Genomic DNA, 18,884 nt, shown 5'->3' on the forward strand with positions numbered 1-18,884 from the left:
TACTGACTGTAGTTTTATTGTTGTTATCACATTTCCTAACAATTAGTGATTATTGAGGATTATAGCCATTACGAAACTGAGAAGCTGAATTTTTTAATGACGATTGGCCATTATTGTTCTCTATATGGCAGGCTCTAGTTGGTATTTTTCAGGTTAACAGTTCTTAACAGGATCGTGTTGCCCCTCAAACTGGAATTAATTACTACATACCCCTCCTTGATTGCAGTGACCTCCCATAATCAACATGTTTCCTTCTGACAAGTGCTTGTTTGTTCATCTCTATGCTAATAGCGTGTTGTCAGTACGAGGCTAGTTTCTTGTATTATTCATTCTGGCTGTTTTTGGATATGTAATCATATCAGATTGTCCCGTAGTAGCTCATCAAAGCACATTTTCAGCTGAGGCGGGAGCATAAGAAAGATCACTGGTATCCATGAGGAAATAGGTTTATGGAAATTATGATTCCGAATCATCAATTTAGAAACATAATACGTTCTGCAATTAGCTATGTAGAAGTACAATAACAACTGATTACTGTACATTTTGCATCTGATTATAGCAAGCAGTTAGAATCTTCCAACACACCCCAAAACACCCAAATCCACACAATTAATGGCAGACCTTGAGTCTTTGTGTGATTGGCTCTCTTACATGTACTAATAAATAACGATAAATACCTGATCTTGAACATTTTTAAACCAAATTTCAATAACAGATCAGAATATTCAGGCAATATTTTTCTTTTCTCTTGGCTTCAGTTTTAAGTCCCAATCATTATGTATACAGTGCATCTCTCCAGTTGTCTAATATAGCTTGAGTCTTAATAATTCAAACCACATGGAATCAACTGCATCTTCCCCAGTGGACTGTAGACCATGTAGATCCAACCCTGATGCAATTTTGGGGAGATGGAGACTGTGCAACAACTGCACATTGGAACTTTAATGGCTTTATGAAATGGTTTTTAAAATGTCTTGTGAAACAGACACTGAAAAACAGCCACATAGACATAAAAACAGACATTTTTGTAATGACAAAGTGCAAAGATTAGGTTACAAATGCCATGGGTATGAATCTTCACAGTTTGACAGGTTAAATAGTTGGGTAAACATTTTTACTTCTCTTTGTTATACTTTACACATCCCATCACAATTAAAGGTGAGTGGCCCCAGTTTGAGTTTGATTGATCTACTTTGCGTCCAGCATAGTTGTGTGTTAAAGGTGCAGAACGTAAGACTTATAAAACTAACTTTCAGTCATATTTGCTGAAACTGACCCTATGTTCGAGTAGAACTACATGAAGCAGGTAATTTAAAAAGAAAAAAAAATCCGGCTCGTCTGGCACCACCTGCAGCCTGTAGTGTGATTTGCAAATATCCACAGCTCCCTGTTCAGATGCACAAATCTGGGCCAGGGGGGTTGTCTAACTGCATGTCAATCACTGCTCATGCACACGCATTCATTCTACCTTGTAGGGGGAGGGGCTTAGGAGACCATTTGGGGCTTTAGCAGAAAGGAGGGAGGGACTGAGAAGTTGTCGATGTTCAAATTTTTTTGGCTAAGTCCTGGATCTTCACAATCCTACCTACAGCACCTTTAATGCAGTCTTTCTAGAGTAGTGTTTTTAGTGCCAACTGCGGAAATCAACTATTTTGTTGTGCTCTGTATAGCCACAAGATGACATGCTGGCTAGTAAAAAAATTTCTTTAATCTCCCCATAAATGAAGCGCTACAAAATACCACATTTGGAGGATCTGTTTTGCTGTTTATTTCATGTGCAGTACATTTGATTTATCACCTACTGCATTTCACTAAATTGCCTGTATAGCAGAGGATTAGCAAAAACGGGGCTTCTCTATCATCAGCTGTATCTGACGCAGGATATAGCCGCCATATTAAAAGACAGAGCAGGCCTTGTCTTGAGTGTGCTGGCTGTGTGCTCACTATGAAACACATTTAAAGGTCCCATGACATGGTGCTCTTTGGGTGCTTTTATATAGGCCTTAGTGGCCCCCTAATACTGCATCTGAAGTCTCTTTCCCGAAATTCAGCCTTGGTGCAAAATTACAGCCACTAGAGCTAGTCCCACAATGAGGTTTCCATAGTATGAGCCATTTCTGTGTCTATAGCTATTTAGGAGAGAGGGGGGGCAAGATGGAGGGTGGGGGTGTGGCCTTGACCAACTGCCACTTTGCTCGTTTGAAAGCCATGATGTCTCTCTCTCATTGGTGGGCCAAATTCTCTGGGCGGGCAAAGCAGAGAAAGGGGAGGTAACCTTGCTCCTTATGAGCTCATAAGGAGCAAGATTCCAGATCAGCTCATCTGAGCTTTCATTTTCTCAAAGGCAGAGCAGGATACCCAGGGCTTGGTTTACACCTATCGCCATTTCTAGCCACTGGGGGACCATGGGCAGGCTGGGGGAACGCATATTAATGTTAAAAAAACTCATAAAGTGACATTTTCATGCCATGGGACCTTTAATAAAAACACAGTGTTACATGTTATTCAAGATTACATATAAAGTAAAAATAGAGAGAATTGTACACGTCCAGGCAGCCACAAAAGCAAAATGACTCCCTTTGCATTCCAGACAAATTAAAACAAATTAGATGTGTGTTCAAGTTCAATCTGCACAACTTTTGTTTTCAGCTTGTCATCGTATGGGAAAGGTTTTACAGCTAGATTGAATCAAACATCTTGTCCACCAAATACAGTTGTCTCGTGGGTCCCCGATGGATTTTTTTGGTGAATCACAAAACACATGTTATTTCTCTCTCTCTCTCTCTCTCTCTCTCTCTCTCTCTCTCTCTCTCTCTCTCTCTCTCTCTGTGCCTCTCTCCCTCTATTTTATTTACTCTACTTTTTATTCTGCTTTGCTGCAGATTTGAAATGCTTCTGCTTCCAGTCACAGTACCTTAGTGACCATAATGTGTGAAGACCATTACTGACAGGAAGGACAATATATATATATATATATATATATAGATAGATAGATGTATGTATGTATGTATGTATGTATGTATGTATGTATGTATGTATGTATGTATGTATGTATGTATGTATGTGCCCAAGTGATTATTTTAGATATTATAGATAACATCTCAGGAAAATGAAGCACCATGAAATACTTACTTTAATCATGTTTCACTTTCTTAAGCTTTCCAAATCCCAAGCGTAGTTACATATTTATGAAGCCAAAATGTACCTATGAATCACAGACTCATGGTATGTTTTAAAGGATTAAAAGTTTTGTAGCAGCCAAGGGCAAATTTGGAAATCATTAGAAATGTGTTCAAAATTGTTCAAAAGTTTACCTCCTTCCCTCCCTCCCCTTGTAAACTATCCCTCTAATCCCATTTCCCCTTAATTGTATGTATAATAGAACGGAGTGCAAATGGGTGTGATGAGAGAGGTATCAGGTCTGTCACCTTCTGTAATTGGTTAGATGAATCAATCAGAGAAGAGCTATTCCAGAGAACAATTACAGAGCAAATATGCCTAGACAATAGATGGTAATTTTGTGACAATTTAGCATATTGACAGTCTCTTCTGCTCTTTTATTTTTCTGTGATACTTTAATGAAGAGACTGGGGTTATTTTCTAAGCCTATTGCAAAATCACTGTCAGTGGTGCAGAAGTATAGCTTTGTAGAATTGAGCAAGAATGGCACCCTAAAAAGTATGATCATTAATTATACTACAAATGTGTACGCTAGGTTATGTGTTCTTAACATTTCAAAACTTGGTTCTGTGTTATAGCATTAATGGTCTCCCGAGGAGCTATTTGATTTATTACATTCAAGAAACCAGTGTCTTTGTGAGAGCTTCTTTGGGCAGACAGAATCAAGTAACCCACAGAAAAATTCAATATACACTATGCTCCCTATGCATTCTAATGAGGATGAGGTATTTTTAATTGCCTACAAGTCTGCTTCAATTTAATGAATCCACCTTTTTTTGTTTCGTGGCTCTTCCAGATATTAACGAATGTGAAAGGGACCCATGCAAGAACGGGGGCATTTGCACAGATCTGGTTGCCAACTATTCCTGCGAATGCCCAGGGGAGTACATGGGGCGGAATTGTCAATACAGTAAGTGCTCATGTTTCTTATTTATGTTTTTCTTTTAACTCTTTTACAACTATTAATTAATTCTTAACAGCACACACACCAGATGGTTTGCTGGTTGTTCCCATAAAGAACATCTACATTCAACATTCTTCAGTGCATAGTGTGCCGACCTTTGATGAAAACTTTACACAATTTTGTTAATTCTTCAGGGCATTTATTTGCTTTTGGGTGTGTTTCTTAATATTCATTATTGTTTTTGGTTTACATGTAGCCCACAATTGATCTTATCTTGTTCACAACAGTAAAAGTCCTTAGTTTTCTTCTTTGTCAATGTCTTTCACAGAGCAAATAACGTTATATCTTTCAGAGTTGACATTTCCGACCATAGACCTCTTTTATTCAGTCTCTGTCGTAGACATATAGTTTCCGACTGGGAAACCAGAAATTCCGACATTCCATGTTAAATTGAAGACAACATAAGCTATGTTTCCATCGATTTCCTCGCGAAGGAAATGACCAACAGTTACGACATTAAATGCTTAACGTGAAAAAGCTTACGTGGTTTAATGTATCTAAACAACGATCAATCATCACCAGATTTATCATGGTCATATCTTGACATGAACACTTAAGCCTGTCAAAAAAACTAAATCGAAATCCAACGATTATAGAAGTTATCTCACGTTAATGTTTTCTTCATCATTAGCCCTATGGCGAGGAAAAAGCTTAACATGGTTTAATGTACCTAAACAATGATCAATGATTACCAAATTTCTCTCTCATATTGCTCCTCATAACCACTGAAAACTGTCAAAAACTCGAACCCAAAGTCCAATTATTATGGACATTATCTGACATTAAGCGTTTCTGCTTCATTAGAGCCTATGGAAAAAGCTTAACGTGGTTGAATGTACCTAAACAATGATCAGTCATCACCAAATTTCTCTCTCATATTACCCCTCATAACCACGGAAAACTTTCAACAAATTGAACCCAAAGTCCAATTATTATAGACATTATCTGACATAAAGCGTTTCTGCTTCACAGCAGGGCAGCGGAGCAGCTGTGGGTTGACTCTCCACGGTTCTCATTGGCTTTATAAGTCCTAACGTGAAAAAGCTTAACGTGGTTTAATGTACCTAAACAACGATCAATCATCACCCAAAAAAATCCTCTCCTATATTGCTCATCATAACCACTTAAAATGGTCAAATCTAACCCAATGTCCAAATATTATGGACGTTATCTGACACTATGATGAAGATAACATTAACGTGAGATAACTTATAATCGTTGGATTTCGATTTAGTTTTTTTGACAGGCTTAAGTGTTCATGTCAAGATATGACCATGATACATCTGGTGATGATTGATCGTTGTTTAGATACATTAAACCACGTTAAGCTTTTTCACGTTAAGCGTTTTAGAATGTCCCTTACGACAAGCCGTGGGACGTCCTGCGGAGTAAATGGAAGGAGCTCAAAGAGCGATACACGGCTCAAAAAAGAGAGTTGTCTCACAGAGGTCCTGGAGGGAAAATAAAAGACAAGTCCCACCTTTTTGATGAGCTGGATCAGATCCTCAGCCAAAGGTCCATCGTAGCTTAGCTTGGCTTCTAATATTAACAACAACAACTACTTTTGTCTAGCAAAACTTTGTTCGCAAAAGTTCGCTTGAATGTTGTGCGATTCAGTGCAAAAATGAATGGAAACACCTTAAAATGTCTCAAATCAATTCGATATACCAATTTAATCGCAAAACAGCATGTGATGTCATTACGCACAGGTTTTCATTCGTTTTAAAGCTGTTGGATGGAAACACACTTTCACCAGCTTTATTCGCATGAGTTTTTTTACCGAACTTCAGATAATTCGATTGACAAGTGGATGGAAACTTAACTATAGTCCATGCCCCTCGCCTGGCATCATGGTAGTAAATATGCAGGAACACAAGCTGGGGGAAGCGTGGGTTAATATGTGTATTTATACTGGGACTTCAAAAAGTTTGCATCTTTACTCGAACCAAAGTTCTAAACACCTGTTCATGTATGTCTTCTTTAGTCTATTAGCAATTTATGTTTTTTTTATAATAACCTTGGTTTCAGTGAAATTAAGGCTCAGAAAATAAAAATAGGTATTTGCAACATTTGACATGGAAATAAAACACTGGAAGAGCTAGGTTTGTCTGTATGTTAAAAAAAAAAATGTTTGAAATTGTCATTTGAAAGGTGTTCATTTTAGTCCCTATTCTGTCTCACAACACTTTGGGTGGTGGGAAAGGGTGAGGAAAGGCTGAAAGAGTGTCTGTCTGTTAAATAATTCTCCCCTGCTAAAAATGCATACAGTGTGGGGTACAAGTTGATCTTCTGATACTGGACAGGATGGATTTCAGGGAAATTACACACATAAACTGAAATTCCACCCTGCATATTTTGGGATATGGCTAGTGCAGCATGCTAATTTGGTATTTCTTTAAAACTTATATATATATATATATATATATATATATATATATATATATATATATATAGGGCTGTCAATTGATTAAAAAAAATTAACTAATTAATTGCACAATTTGCTGTAATTAATCGCGATTAATCGCTTTTTTAAATTGGGACTGAAGCTTGTAATAATGGATATTTAAATGCTAAATCACTTAACTTTGCAAATATGAAGAAAAAAACAAACAAGGAAAGGTTCTGCTAAGTTCAGAATGTTTAATATTTTTCAGAACAACAGCAGCAACAATTTGGCTTAGTCCTGCTGAAGGCTGCTAGAAACGCGGCTAGAAACTGTCCGAACTTGAGAGCAGATTTTTTGTCACCGCCCCGGCTGCTGTCGCCTGCGCTCGTCTACTGTACAGGCGCAGTTCATCTCCAACGAGTCTATGTTCAGTCGGCGGCAGGGCAGTCGGGACTCACCCGGAAATGGCGAGCGGAATGAGGTGACTAGTCTCTCAAAATCTGACGAAAATCTTCTAAACTGACCTTTGTTGAGCTGAAATGAAGACAGATTCAGCAACTGCATGGCCTATTTCTCGCTTAAAATGTTTTCAGAAACACGTTTCAGTGAACTATTTTAGTACAATATGAGATCGTATTCTGAACGGCCGTCATGACAGTCTGGCTCTCAATATCCAGAGAAAACAAACCCATGTGACGCGTTCGTCCAATCAGCTGCCGGTTTTCATTACTTGGGCAACAATACAAAGTAGCGCCGCCTGCTGTTATGTAGACGTATTACGTTTCTCAGCCGCCACATGAAGTAAACAAACACAGCTGCGTTAATTTCGTTATTTTTTTTTAACGAGTTAAATATAAAAAAATTAACGCAAAAATTAACGCGTGAATTTTGACAGCCCTAATATATATATATATAAAATATAATATTTAAGGTCTTCACATTCCACAAAATGTTCATGATTTCTGGATTTAATGCATCATAAGTACATGTACTGTATATGCAATGTATACATAGCACACGTATTTACAGGTCATTAACATCATAAAAGTAAATCCACATTTCTCCTTATATTAGTTTAATAAAAAACATGAATAACTAGAAAAACTGCTCAATTTCTGCTTGTTCAGACAAACACAATAAACCCTCAAGCATAGTAATAATACTGTACAGTTGAATGCTGAGAAGTCACCACGGCCACTTTTTGCTTGCATGCCATCATTTCATTTGCCCAGTGGCTGTGTAGAACGAGAGACCGCTTCCGTCTTATCACAAGTAGCTTTCTTTTTGCAAGACGCCGGAGAGCTTAAAGTGGCCTCATGTGTTGATTATGCTATTGTGGAGATTCTGTCTGCTCACTCTAGGAACATACTGTATTAGGATTAATGTATCAGCGGACTTGAAGCCCTGTGCCACCTCTGCACTGCTACTCACAAATTCATTCATCAGATTTGATATCTTAGGTGCAACACAGTTGTTGTTCGGCAACAGACTCAGGAATTTTCTGTCTGCATCGGAAAGAGAGACATTAAAGGTCCAGTGTGTAACGTGTTTAGTTGTGTTCATTATCAAAATCTGTGTTGCCCGTTCACAAACTTATCCTTTTTCATGAATATTTACCACCACCATTAATTCCAAGTATTCCTTTTGGCTTGAAATTTTACGTTTGCATTCGCATGAACTGGGGTAGACGCTCCATATTCATGCGCCATCTTGAAATACATTAGCCGGTAAGGGACATACAGGACATACTGCTTCGCCTTTTGCGTTTTCGCTGTCACATGATAAACTCACAGTTGCTGCTAATGCTGCTAATGGGTATCGTAGCTAGTTTGAAGAAGGAAACCTGGAGGACCACACTTATTCAAAATCCACATTTCAGGAACAGGAGTCTTCTTCTTCACCCAGAAAAAGAAAAAGGATATTGAAAAGAGCAAAAGACCGGCTTTTTGAAGCGTGAAGGCTACCGTAGCTGTAATACGTACTTTGAACTGCGTGGTGCAAGAGAGTTGATTGCGATACACGATCTCAACGCTAGATGGGAGAGATTCCTACACATTGGACCTTTAAGGACGTCACTATGGTTGTGTTTATTAAGTGAATGAAAGAAGGCAGAGGAAAATGTGAATAATGAGGAGTAAAGAGACACAGCCTGACTGATAAGGTTGGTGTAGTGAGTGAAGAACTCAAGGATAAAGATTTAGTCTTGCTGATTGACCATAAGCTAAGCTCAATTATTTGTTTAATGTTGCTCATTTCCATTTCCCCATATAAATTCAACATCTGTACAGCATATTATACAACTATTAATTCAGCCAGCCAAAGTTGTAGCGCAGTCTATATGTATTAGGATGGTTTGTTTGAAATAAAATAATTGCCATGAGGTGAAAGTGCTGACTCTCAGCTTTAATTTCATGGTGTTTACATCCACAACAGATAGCTTTTTAGAAACTGTAGCCCTTTTTATACAAACCCCCGATGGTGAAAAGGGCAATAAGTTCTACACTGTTCACCCAATATACTGTAGATGTAAACAACCCCACACACTCCTAAAGTTTAACATCAGCACCATAACCTTGCTTTGTTTTTTTGTTTCATTTGAAATTCAGTGCACTGGAGTATAGCCAAACATACCTCAGCCCTTATACTTTCTGACTGAACTTTGATTTCTGACTGCTTTATGTATAAAAATAAACAGCTTGAAATAAGAGACTGGATTACCAGGAACAGAAAATGGTTCATAATCCATCAAAAAATAAAATTAAACATTACAAAGACAAATGTTTGAAGTGATGAAAGTATAGTTGCTCCTCCAACTAATATCAGTGACCATCAAAGTTTTGAAACCAAGTTCCAAAAAAGCTGAAACCTAAATTTCCCATAATGCAACTCAATAGCTTCTTTCATTACACCCTCCCTGCTTGGTAAACGCCTACATCTTGCAAACTTAATGTGCTCATTTTGTAATGCAGACTTTCAGCTAAAAATGTGTCGCCAAGCTAATATAACCCTGATGACATCACTGTGACATAACTTGAGTTATTTTCTCAGCTTCTCCAGAGCCCAAGAGGACAACTTTATCCTCACAAACTGAGTAGTATTACTTGAAATACTTAAACGAATAAAGTGATCTTCATGTGTAAAAGTGGTGAAATGTCCCTTTAAAACCAAAATCAAATGTTTGCCTTTGTTGGCATTTAAATGTATTATTTATTGAATATGTTGCAGCCTTATCATAAGAAGTGCAGTCGGTGGGGTCCTTAATGAATATAGCCTGCATGGTAGAATGCCTGGAACTCTTTATGCTGCAACTCGTCATCTCGTCTGACTTGCTCCTCCAACCCACGTTGTGTGTGTGGGCAAAACCTGCACAAACATTGGCTGTTGCAGATTAAGCAGCTGTACATTTTCTGGCCATACCCGAAATGAGCATGAGAATATTATGTGAAGGCAGTAGTGAGCTTTTGGACATTGCTTGTCTGTTCACTGATTATCCGATTTTACGTAAATCATTACATTGCCTTCAGAACTGATTCCCATGATCCAATGGAAAGTGAGAAGAAGAATCCTATCGGTCACTTGCCAACATGAATCCAAGTGAAATATACAAGAAGGCATAAAATACAGTGAGATTACTTGGCACAAGCTGCCTCAGCCTTTCTGCTGAAGCAAATTTAGAATTGCTACTGCTGTATCCATCCAGAGGCATTCACACTTTCAGGCACTAATATGGGATGAATGGTCAGTTAAAGATCCAATATTGAGGGAAGGGGAGAGCTGTTCAGGGCTCCGTTTTCCAAAAGCTTTTTAAGGCTAAGATGATTGTCGAACCCTCTGCCTTGAGCAGAAGCTATTCAAATTCACTGCTTATTTCCACCCTGTAGCAAATAAAACCCAATTGCCCTGTATCAGATACACTGCAGTAAGCTGGAAGCTCTGGCTGTCTACTGCCAATTAGCCTACGATTACATGACCTCATGACATTAGGTCATCTTGTTGAGGGCTGAAATGTGTCATAGTTTCTTCAAGCTCTTTTTTAAAGTGACAAATCTTTCCATCGCCTGTCCCGACAGTCACTATTTCTGACTGGTGTGTACCCAGAATACTCACGTGCCAGAAAGTGCGTAGCGCTACTATGACAACCAGCAACCATGAGCTTTTGTCGCCATTATTAGCTGTGGCATAACTCCAAATTAAACAGTTTTTGATGTGGTGCGTTTTGGAAACAAATTTATGTTTTCTTGTAATTTTTCATGCTCAATTCTATTGGTTATGATATAATTTACTTCCCAACTTATTTGCTGAGAATAAGGAATGCAGCAATATCACCTGATTGAAGTCCAACAGGATCGTGAGTGCTGAAATGCTAGCTCAGATACGTTGTAAACAAACCTCTTAACATTGTTGCTGCACATGCACTAGTTATTTAATTAAGCAATAGCTCACGACAGGCTGTGGTATGTTGTGATATAACATACCATCAAGTATAGCAATATGAAAGTTATAGTCACATTCCAATTTAAATACATTTTTATTAATAAATAACAATAAAATAGACCCTCCTTGGCTGGCTGCCTTCACATACCAAGGCGGTTGCTATGGAAGGTAGATAACATCAGCCTACACTAGCAGCTAGCATAGACTAGTATAGCTTAAGAGTGCATTTTTGTTTGTCCTGAATATTTTATTATAGTATAGTTGTATTTTTTATATATCTACAGTATATATATATATATATATATATATATATATATATATATATATATATATATATATATATATATATATATATATATATATATTTTATTTATTGATTGCTGTCTTGCACATTTTTAAATGCATAACTGCACATACTGTCATACTCTCTCTTTCTCTCTCTCTCTCTCTCTCTCTCTCTCCACACACACACACACACACACACACACACACACACACACACACACACACACACACACACACACACAATGCATACAGGTGCATTTCATTCTCATTTGTCACCTGTGGAACCCCCATTGTATGGCTGACGTCTGTTTTGTGTGTTATTCTTTTCCTCATCCCCTCTTTCCACCGCATGCTCATTAGTATTGGTGTGCTGGCATTAATTTCAGTGGGGCTCTAATTTGTTTAGGCTGTAGGTAGAGCTTGTGGGAGATGGATTCAGCTGTCACATCACGGTAGTGGTGGTGTTAGTGATGTGTGCTGTCGCAGGGCTGATGTATGCTCAGGGGCCAGCAGGCCAAGGCCCGGGGGCTGGCTGCCTCTGCTTCTCTGACGGACGACTGGCAGGCAGCTCGTTAAGAGTGGCCCCTTCATTGCCACAAGGTGAGAAGGACTGCTATATTGCAAAAATGTCTTGCCACAACATCCACATAGAATTAAGAGAGCTTAACAAGAGGTACAACATCTGGCCAAATATGATACTGTGGTGACAACATTGCACCTCAGTCAGGATGTAATGAGGAAAAATATATTCCATTTCACTTTCAGGAGTTAAATCGGGTGATATGCCATATTGTGCATGTGGCAGAATAGCACGTGTAAATCCACAGGGTCCCTAACAAATTTAAAGCCAGGAATCATGAAGAATGTTCTATTGCTTTTGCTATTGATTTGCACCTTCTACATTCTTTACATTTGGTACTGTAACACCCCTTAGATTACCATTTATAGACACGCTAATTGCTCAAAGCAAATTCTGTTCATCAGATTATTCATATGTGGGGAATATGATGATATTATTAGCATATGTTACTCTCTGTGGGTCATCTTTAGACATGTTTTTAGTGGCTTTGCTCTAGGCATGGCAATGTTGGTCTGTCTGCCGGAACATCCCTTTGGTCCAGACTAAAATATCTCAACAACTATTTGATGGATTGCTATGACATTGTGTACCGACATACATGGCCCCCAGAGGATGAATCCTAATGACTTTGGTGAACCCCTGACTTTTCCAGCGCCACCAGCAGGTCCAGTTCGCTGTGCGTATGTACAGCCTTGCACAGGTATTAGCATAGCAGTCGACCCTTAGTCTTGTTTTTCTTAAATAAGAAAACATATATGCATTGCACCATTTCAGAGGGAGACTTAGACAACTCACTTTAACACCTACAGAGTTCCTATTAATTCAGATTTGAGATATGAGCCTGCAAACGTACCACAATGTGTAAGATACTATATATTTAATATATTTTCATAGTTATGGCAAAAAATTATATAATGGAAAAAAAAATCTATTCTAATCAATTGCTCCCTGGCCTAAAGTGTGTATTTCCTATTTTTCTGTTCATACAATTTTAATTTTGAGATATCTTGCTTAAGGACAAACTTCACTGACACTTGTTTAACTCTATGTTAAGAAGAGACAGCCACTAATTTACATAGATATTCATTTTCTCTGAATTAATAGGATTAGACATTGAATACTAAAATGCAACTGTAATTATCCTGTATATCCAACACTCTGATAAGAAGGTCCCCCATCTTTCTGAGCCATGGGTTTAAACAAAGTTACCATGTCTCCAAATGGAAGTGGTTTGTTTTTTTCTAAGACCTGTTAAAAAGACCAGATGAAGTTCATCCATCAGATGTTGGAAAATCAGATGGTTCTCTGAGCTTCAGCAGTAGACTACCACATCCCACCTACACCATCCTCTCATCAGTCTGGGAGCAATGAGCCACAGACAGGGAAGAACTAGTGAAGCAAGAGTTATTTACCACCATTGTGGAATATATAAACACATCTCTGTCAGTACAAACACACACAGATATAGTCTTTGCTCTTTCCCAGCCTCCAGTGAATCCCTCTGGACTGTCCTCAGACATTACTCACTGTCTCCCTGCCTTGTTGTTCCCTAGTGCCCCACTGTTTTAGCAGCTGGATAAGTCGTGCTAGGGTTGTTTTCATTGTTCCATTCTTCTCTGAATCTTGGCTTTCTTCTGTGGTGAAAGTCTTCTTACAGCTCCCAATGCTGCCAGTTTCATTGTGTGTGTGTGTGTGTGTGTGTGTGTGTGTGTGTGTGTGTGTGTGTGTGTGTGTGTGTGTGTGTGTGTGTGTGTGTGTGTGTGTGTGTGTGTGTGTGTGTGTGTGTGTGTGTGTGTGTGTGTGTGTGTGTGTGTGTGTGTGTGTGTGTGTGTGTGTGTTGTGTTGTGTTTAGAGAGTATGTCAGTATGTGCAGTTATGCATTTAACACGCGCGCTTCGTCTGTCTGCTTTGTCTGTCTGTGTGTCAGCGCTAGGTTTGAAATGCGTAGGTGTTTTGCTTAAATTGTAAAGGCATCACAGCCTTCGGGTGACCACTGCTCCAGGCTTGCCCCGAAGGCTGGTTTATACAGACACCTACAGTTCAGCTGGCATGAGCGAGCAGTGCCTCTGGCTGTACTTTGCGCTTGATATGTCCCCGTTCTTTTGGGGGCACTTCCAAGTTTCCTCAGCTTTTCCCACACTTGTGGTTAAGCTGTTAAACATAGCTATTTAATCATCTGTGACCAGAGACACGTTAACAGTAGAAATCAAATGAGTAGATTACATTTTCATTTAATCAGATCCACAACTGTTTACACAAAGAAGTATTACTCTAATCACTTGTATCCCTGTTGTCATTAGAAATAAACACCAGGAGAAGAGTAGGAGGAATACCTCATCATTTCCAAAATAAACTGGAAGCAATTGTCTATCAATGAAATTTAAATAACAGCATCAATAATAATCTTTTCTTCTTTGTAATAGTTAACCATCATTTCATTCAAAAAATAAATTGAAGAGCAAAATAAAAGGGCCAAATTCACACACTACTACCTTTTAACTATCACATTTAAGTTTTTACTGCTGTCACACAATAAGAAAGGCAGTGAGAAATAAATTCCATTTTGCAACACACTTGAGTTTTATGTTCAACCTCATGAACTCTCTTGCCTCTTTCAAAATCTAATTAGAGTTAAATGTCCCAAAATGCAATTTATCTGTGCAGCACAGACTGCCTTGCCATTACACAGGATGTCAAAACATCCAGTAAACTCCTAGTAAACTCCTAGTCATGTTGTTTAGACTGCTTAGCCAATGTTAGCTATTATTCACTGTATCTTCAGCACATTTTGCAATAGATGTTCATTTTAGAGTTAATGAATTACTAAAATACTGTCAAGCCACTTCCTTATACAGTGAAAAATGAGCTGGCTGAGAAGGTGGTAGCTGCAGAATTATACAGTATTCATACAATTGCAAATCATATTCATTAGGAAAGATATTTTAAAACATGAAAAATGCTCGGATGTAAATCCTTGCATTTATGACAACTGTATGCCTGACTTAGAGACTAATTAAAACTTAAAGGTGCCCTGTCACACAAAACCATTTTTACTTGTATTTCTTTAAATATCTTAGGTCCATATGTGTTTGTGTTATGTCGTGAAAATGAACTGCTACCTCCTCTGTCAGTTCTAGCCACTGAAAAGAAATGAGCGGAGAAATCAGGCCAATCACAAAAGCTGGTCAGTCTGACGTGGTGTTGCCTGAGCTCATTACTATTCATGAGCTCGCCCAGTTGCGCTGGGTAAAGGATGCTGATATCCAGGTTCTCATTGGCTAGCTGTCAAGCAGCTTAGCTGGTTGAATATTAATGAGAACTGGCACAAATCGAGCTGAGTCTTCCTGCAGGCTTTCTATACCACGCTAGAATGGCTTGAAATAAGGTAACCAAGGCATTTTTTTCCAAAAAAAAAATGTTACAGAGTCCATGGTAGAACTTCAGACATTACCACAAAGTAATGAAATATGTGTGGCAGGGCACCTTTAAGCATCTGTCATAACTAACACAGCACACCTTACATACAGCTGTGATGCTGTTTATTTGTAAGAGGCACCGTGGGCTAGAAGAAATGTAATGATGTGGGGGTATTTTCATTCTGACTGTTCAGCAGAATTCAAACTGACTCTGTCGCCTCTCAGCTGTTAGGTTTTCCTAAACCAATTTCTAAGCTTCTCTAAGTGATTAAGTTACATGTTACAACTCAAGGGTTGAATGATATCCAATTGGGAGACAATCTCTTTTACAATCTCAGGTACACAACTTATTCAGGCTGAAGGATTCTGAGGACCTGCAGTCACATCTGATTCACTTTTGATGGCGATACGCCACAGCTGTTTGGAACAACAATTCAAGCACAGTTGAACTGTTCAGGTTGTTTTCTTGGCACACCTCAGTTCTTAATTATGATTCCTTTCCACAAGCTGAGTTATCTTATGATTAAAGGGAAACTATACCATTTACATGCATATCCCATCCTAATTAAATCCATCCTGAACTAAGTTTTGATAGAAAAGCAGATGTTTTGTGTGTAAATGAACAATTATGAAAATCTCATTTGGGGAGCAGTGTAAACTTTTTTTTTTTAGACTTTCGAATGTTTATGCAATAAAATTGTATAATATGTTGTGTCTTATATTTATCTAACATACCGTATGGATGCATGCCCCCTTTCCATCTGTTTCTTTATTGTGTTTCATTTCTCATGTGTTTTCTATTATTATTTGATTTCCCAATAGGCTTTTTTTATAAATGGAAACACAAAGAAGTTGTTGTTTTGCAACACAATAAACTGTCTATTGGATAAACATTGCCAGAACCCCTTTCACCACAAGTATGCCGATAAATCTTGGTGTTCCTGGATTTACCAATTAGGATTAAGAGGGAAATCAATTTGCTTAAAGAAGAAAGCACAGTGTTTTTGTCTGAAAATATTGCTGTCATACTTCTCTACTTTAATACTGCAGCCTGTAGGATGTTTACTGTAAAGCTGTTACAAAGTGTGTTGACTTTGGGGATGATGCTGTCCAGAAGTGGTCGCAGCTGCTTTTGAGGAACCCTTAGGGCTCTGTTACTGATTGAAGAGATGAAGGAGCAGCCTATTGTCAACCTGTTTCCCCCCCCCGGATGTGAACAGCATGAAGGCAGAGACAAGACCTCTTGTTGACTGCAGTGACTCAAAAGGATTTTGCCTTAATGGAAACATTACAAACGGTCTTGTCAAAGCAACATTTATAATGAGAGAGTAATGAGTCAGGGTGGACAGATCTCAAGGACAAGGTCTCAGTAGGAGGTCATCGCAGAGATACAACAAGTAGAGGAGACTGAGCTTTTCGTCTCGGAGATAAACAAGGATATCAACTCTTTTGTGGAGACAGTGAGGAGAAAAAAGAAACAAGATCAAATCAAATGTTTTTGTCAGTACAATGTGTAGTGAAATTCATTGTGTACCAGTTCCGGCTCAATAAAAATAACAATAAAATCCATAAAAATAGTAATTTATACAACACAAGAAAATGAGTTGGGGGGCTAGCCACAGTTCTCATTGAGCGGACGGACAGCCTGAGGGAAGAAGCTCCTTCTTGAAGGGTGAGTAACAGTGATCCAGGGTTCTCTCTCCTCTGGTGGGGCATGTGATGTGCTGCCAAAGGTCAGGACTGACTCTTCAGGTTAGCACTGTTAAAATCCCCGGCTACAATGACCGCTGCATCCTGATGTTCAGCCTGGTGGTTAATGAGAGCCTCCTCCTCTCGACTTTCCATACTCTCTCGTTCTGTCCATGCGGTGAACTGAGAGGTGATCCGCTGATTGAATTGCATGGTCTGGAATCGAAGGTGTTAGCCATGTCTCAGTAAGGCAGATGATGTTGCAGTCTTGCATGTCCCTCTGATATTTAATTCTAGCTGTGAGCTCATCCAGCTTGTTTTCAATTGACTTTACGTTAGCTAGCAGGATGCTGGGCACTGGTGTGCGGTGTGCCCTGTTCCTCAGCCGGTTTCAGAGGCCTTCCCGTTTACCTCTAGGCCTTCTCCATGACCTGTTGCTAGCGCATTCGTTGTTGTTGTTGTCGGCTCTCGTCATGATCTCGCTGGGCCAGGTTGGATCGAGAGTGAAACTTTCAGGCATACAGCATGAGTCCTGTATATGTAAAAGTGTCTTTTTGTCATATGTAGATGACATAGCTCAGGTTAGATTAGTAGATTTAGTAAAAAAACAGAAAAAAACAGACGGAGCAGGTACTACGGCTGTAGCACTCACCGGCGCCAAGTGTGACAAGATGTGGAGGACAAAATCACTGACATGACAAAATGCAGTCTTTGTGGTATTGTTTTTGAAATCTATACAGTATGCATTACACTGACTGACTGGCACATATTTATGAGTGCTGAAATTACTCAAGTCTCATCTGTCTCTTTCTTCCACTCTACTCAGGATGCTCTGGACCGCTGGGCATGGAGGGCGGTATAATCTCCAACCAACAGATTACAGCCTCTTCCACCCACCGCGCTCTCTTCGGCTTGCAGAAGTGGTACCCGTACTTTGCACGCCTCAACAAGAAGGGCCTGGTCAATGCCTGGACTGCTGCCGAAAATGACAGATGGCCGTGGATCCAGGTAAAGCAGTCACAGGACAGGGCACACACAGAGCCGGGACATGGCCAGATACAAATGAATGAACACACAGTCTAAATTATAGATATACATCATTCTCTTGTTAGTTGTGGCTTAAAATAGTTAGATAAAATTTCCGTACCATATAACGTCACTTGTTTTTAGTTGATGGTTAGAATAAAATCTAAAAATGCAACAGTGTTAACTTTAGAGTTAATTACTCATACTGTTAAAGTGATGTCTCACTTAATGGTAATAGTAAAATGGTAATAAAGAGCAATAAAAAAGTGTTAGCTGGGGGCTGAACAGATGCAGGTGTAGTCAAGTGTAAGCAACAATGTGAAAAGGCATAGCTGTTTTTAGCATCTGTTGTGATGGTTTGCTAACAGTTAACTGTTCATTGTGAAATGAAAAGAAAAGCAGCAAAGCATTGATACCTGAAAGTCTCCCATTACTTCGGCTTATTTAAAGGTAACCTTCATGCCATGCTGTTACTCTGAGCTTATTGTCAAAGAGCTACAGTAGACATATTGAAAAGTTAAATTCCATTGTGGTCCTGAATGCCCAATGCTTTTAATTCATTGGGCCTGTTTCAATGCAGAACAATCAGTCCCAATGTGTAATTATAGAATTACAACCCTATAAACCTATGTTGTAGGTCTCATTGCATTTAATCTCTACAAACAGATATATGCATATAAATTAAGAATCTGTAGGCAACGGGACATTTTGGTATCATAAGCGTTTCCGTTTTTAGTCCAAGTAGTATTGACCAATCACATTAGAGCAGGCATTGGCCGAAATGCAATCTCAGAACCCAAAGGCTTTCGTTTGTTGATGATTTTGCTATTTGTTTTTAAAATCTGCATTGATATGCTTTTATCTGTTCATAGAGACATTGTCTCTCAGCTCCCAACTACATTCCCGTATCTCAAGTTGAGACCA

The 18,884-nt window shown here is 38.9% G+C and overlaps 1 protein-coding gene across 2 annotated transcripts in view; it reads left to right on the top strand.

Moving 5' to 3' along the window:
- Nucleotides 1-18,884, top strand: part of LOC120560947 (EGF-like repeat and discoidin I-like domain-containing protein 3) — a 128,948-nt gene that overhangs the window by 65,515 nt on the left and 44,549 nt on the right. For both annotated transcript variants that reach the window (XM_039803855.1, XM_039803856.1), the window contains exons 4-5: nucleotides 3,977-4,090; nucleotides 17,761-17,942. In XM_039803855.1, coding sequence (XP_039659789.1) covers nucleotides 3,977-4,090; nucleotides 17,761-17,942 — 296 coding nt within the window. The remainder of the gene's footprint in view (nucleotides 1-3,976; nucleotides 4,091-17,760; nucleotides 17,943-18,884) is intronic.

Source organism: Perca fluviatilis, chromosome 6 (genome assembly GCF_010015445.1).
Source record: "Perca fluviatilis chromosome 6, GENO_Pfluv_1.0, whole genome shotgun sequence".
Taxonomy (NCBI): domain Eukaryota; kingdom Metazoa; phylum Chordata; class Actinopteri; order Perciformes; family Percidae; genus Perca; species Perca fluviatilis.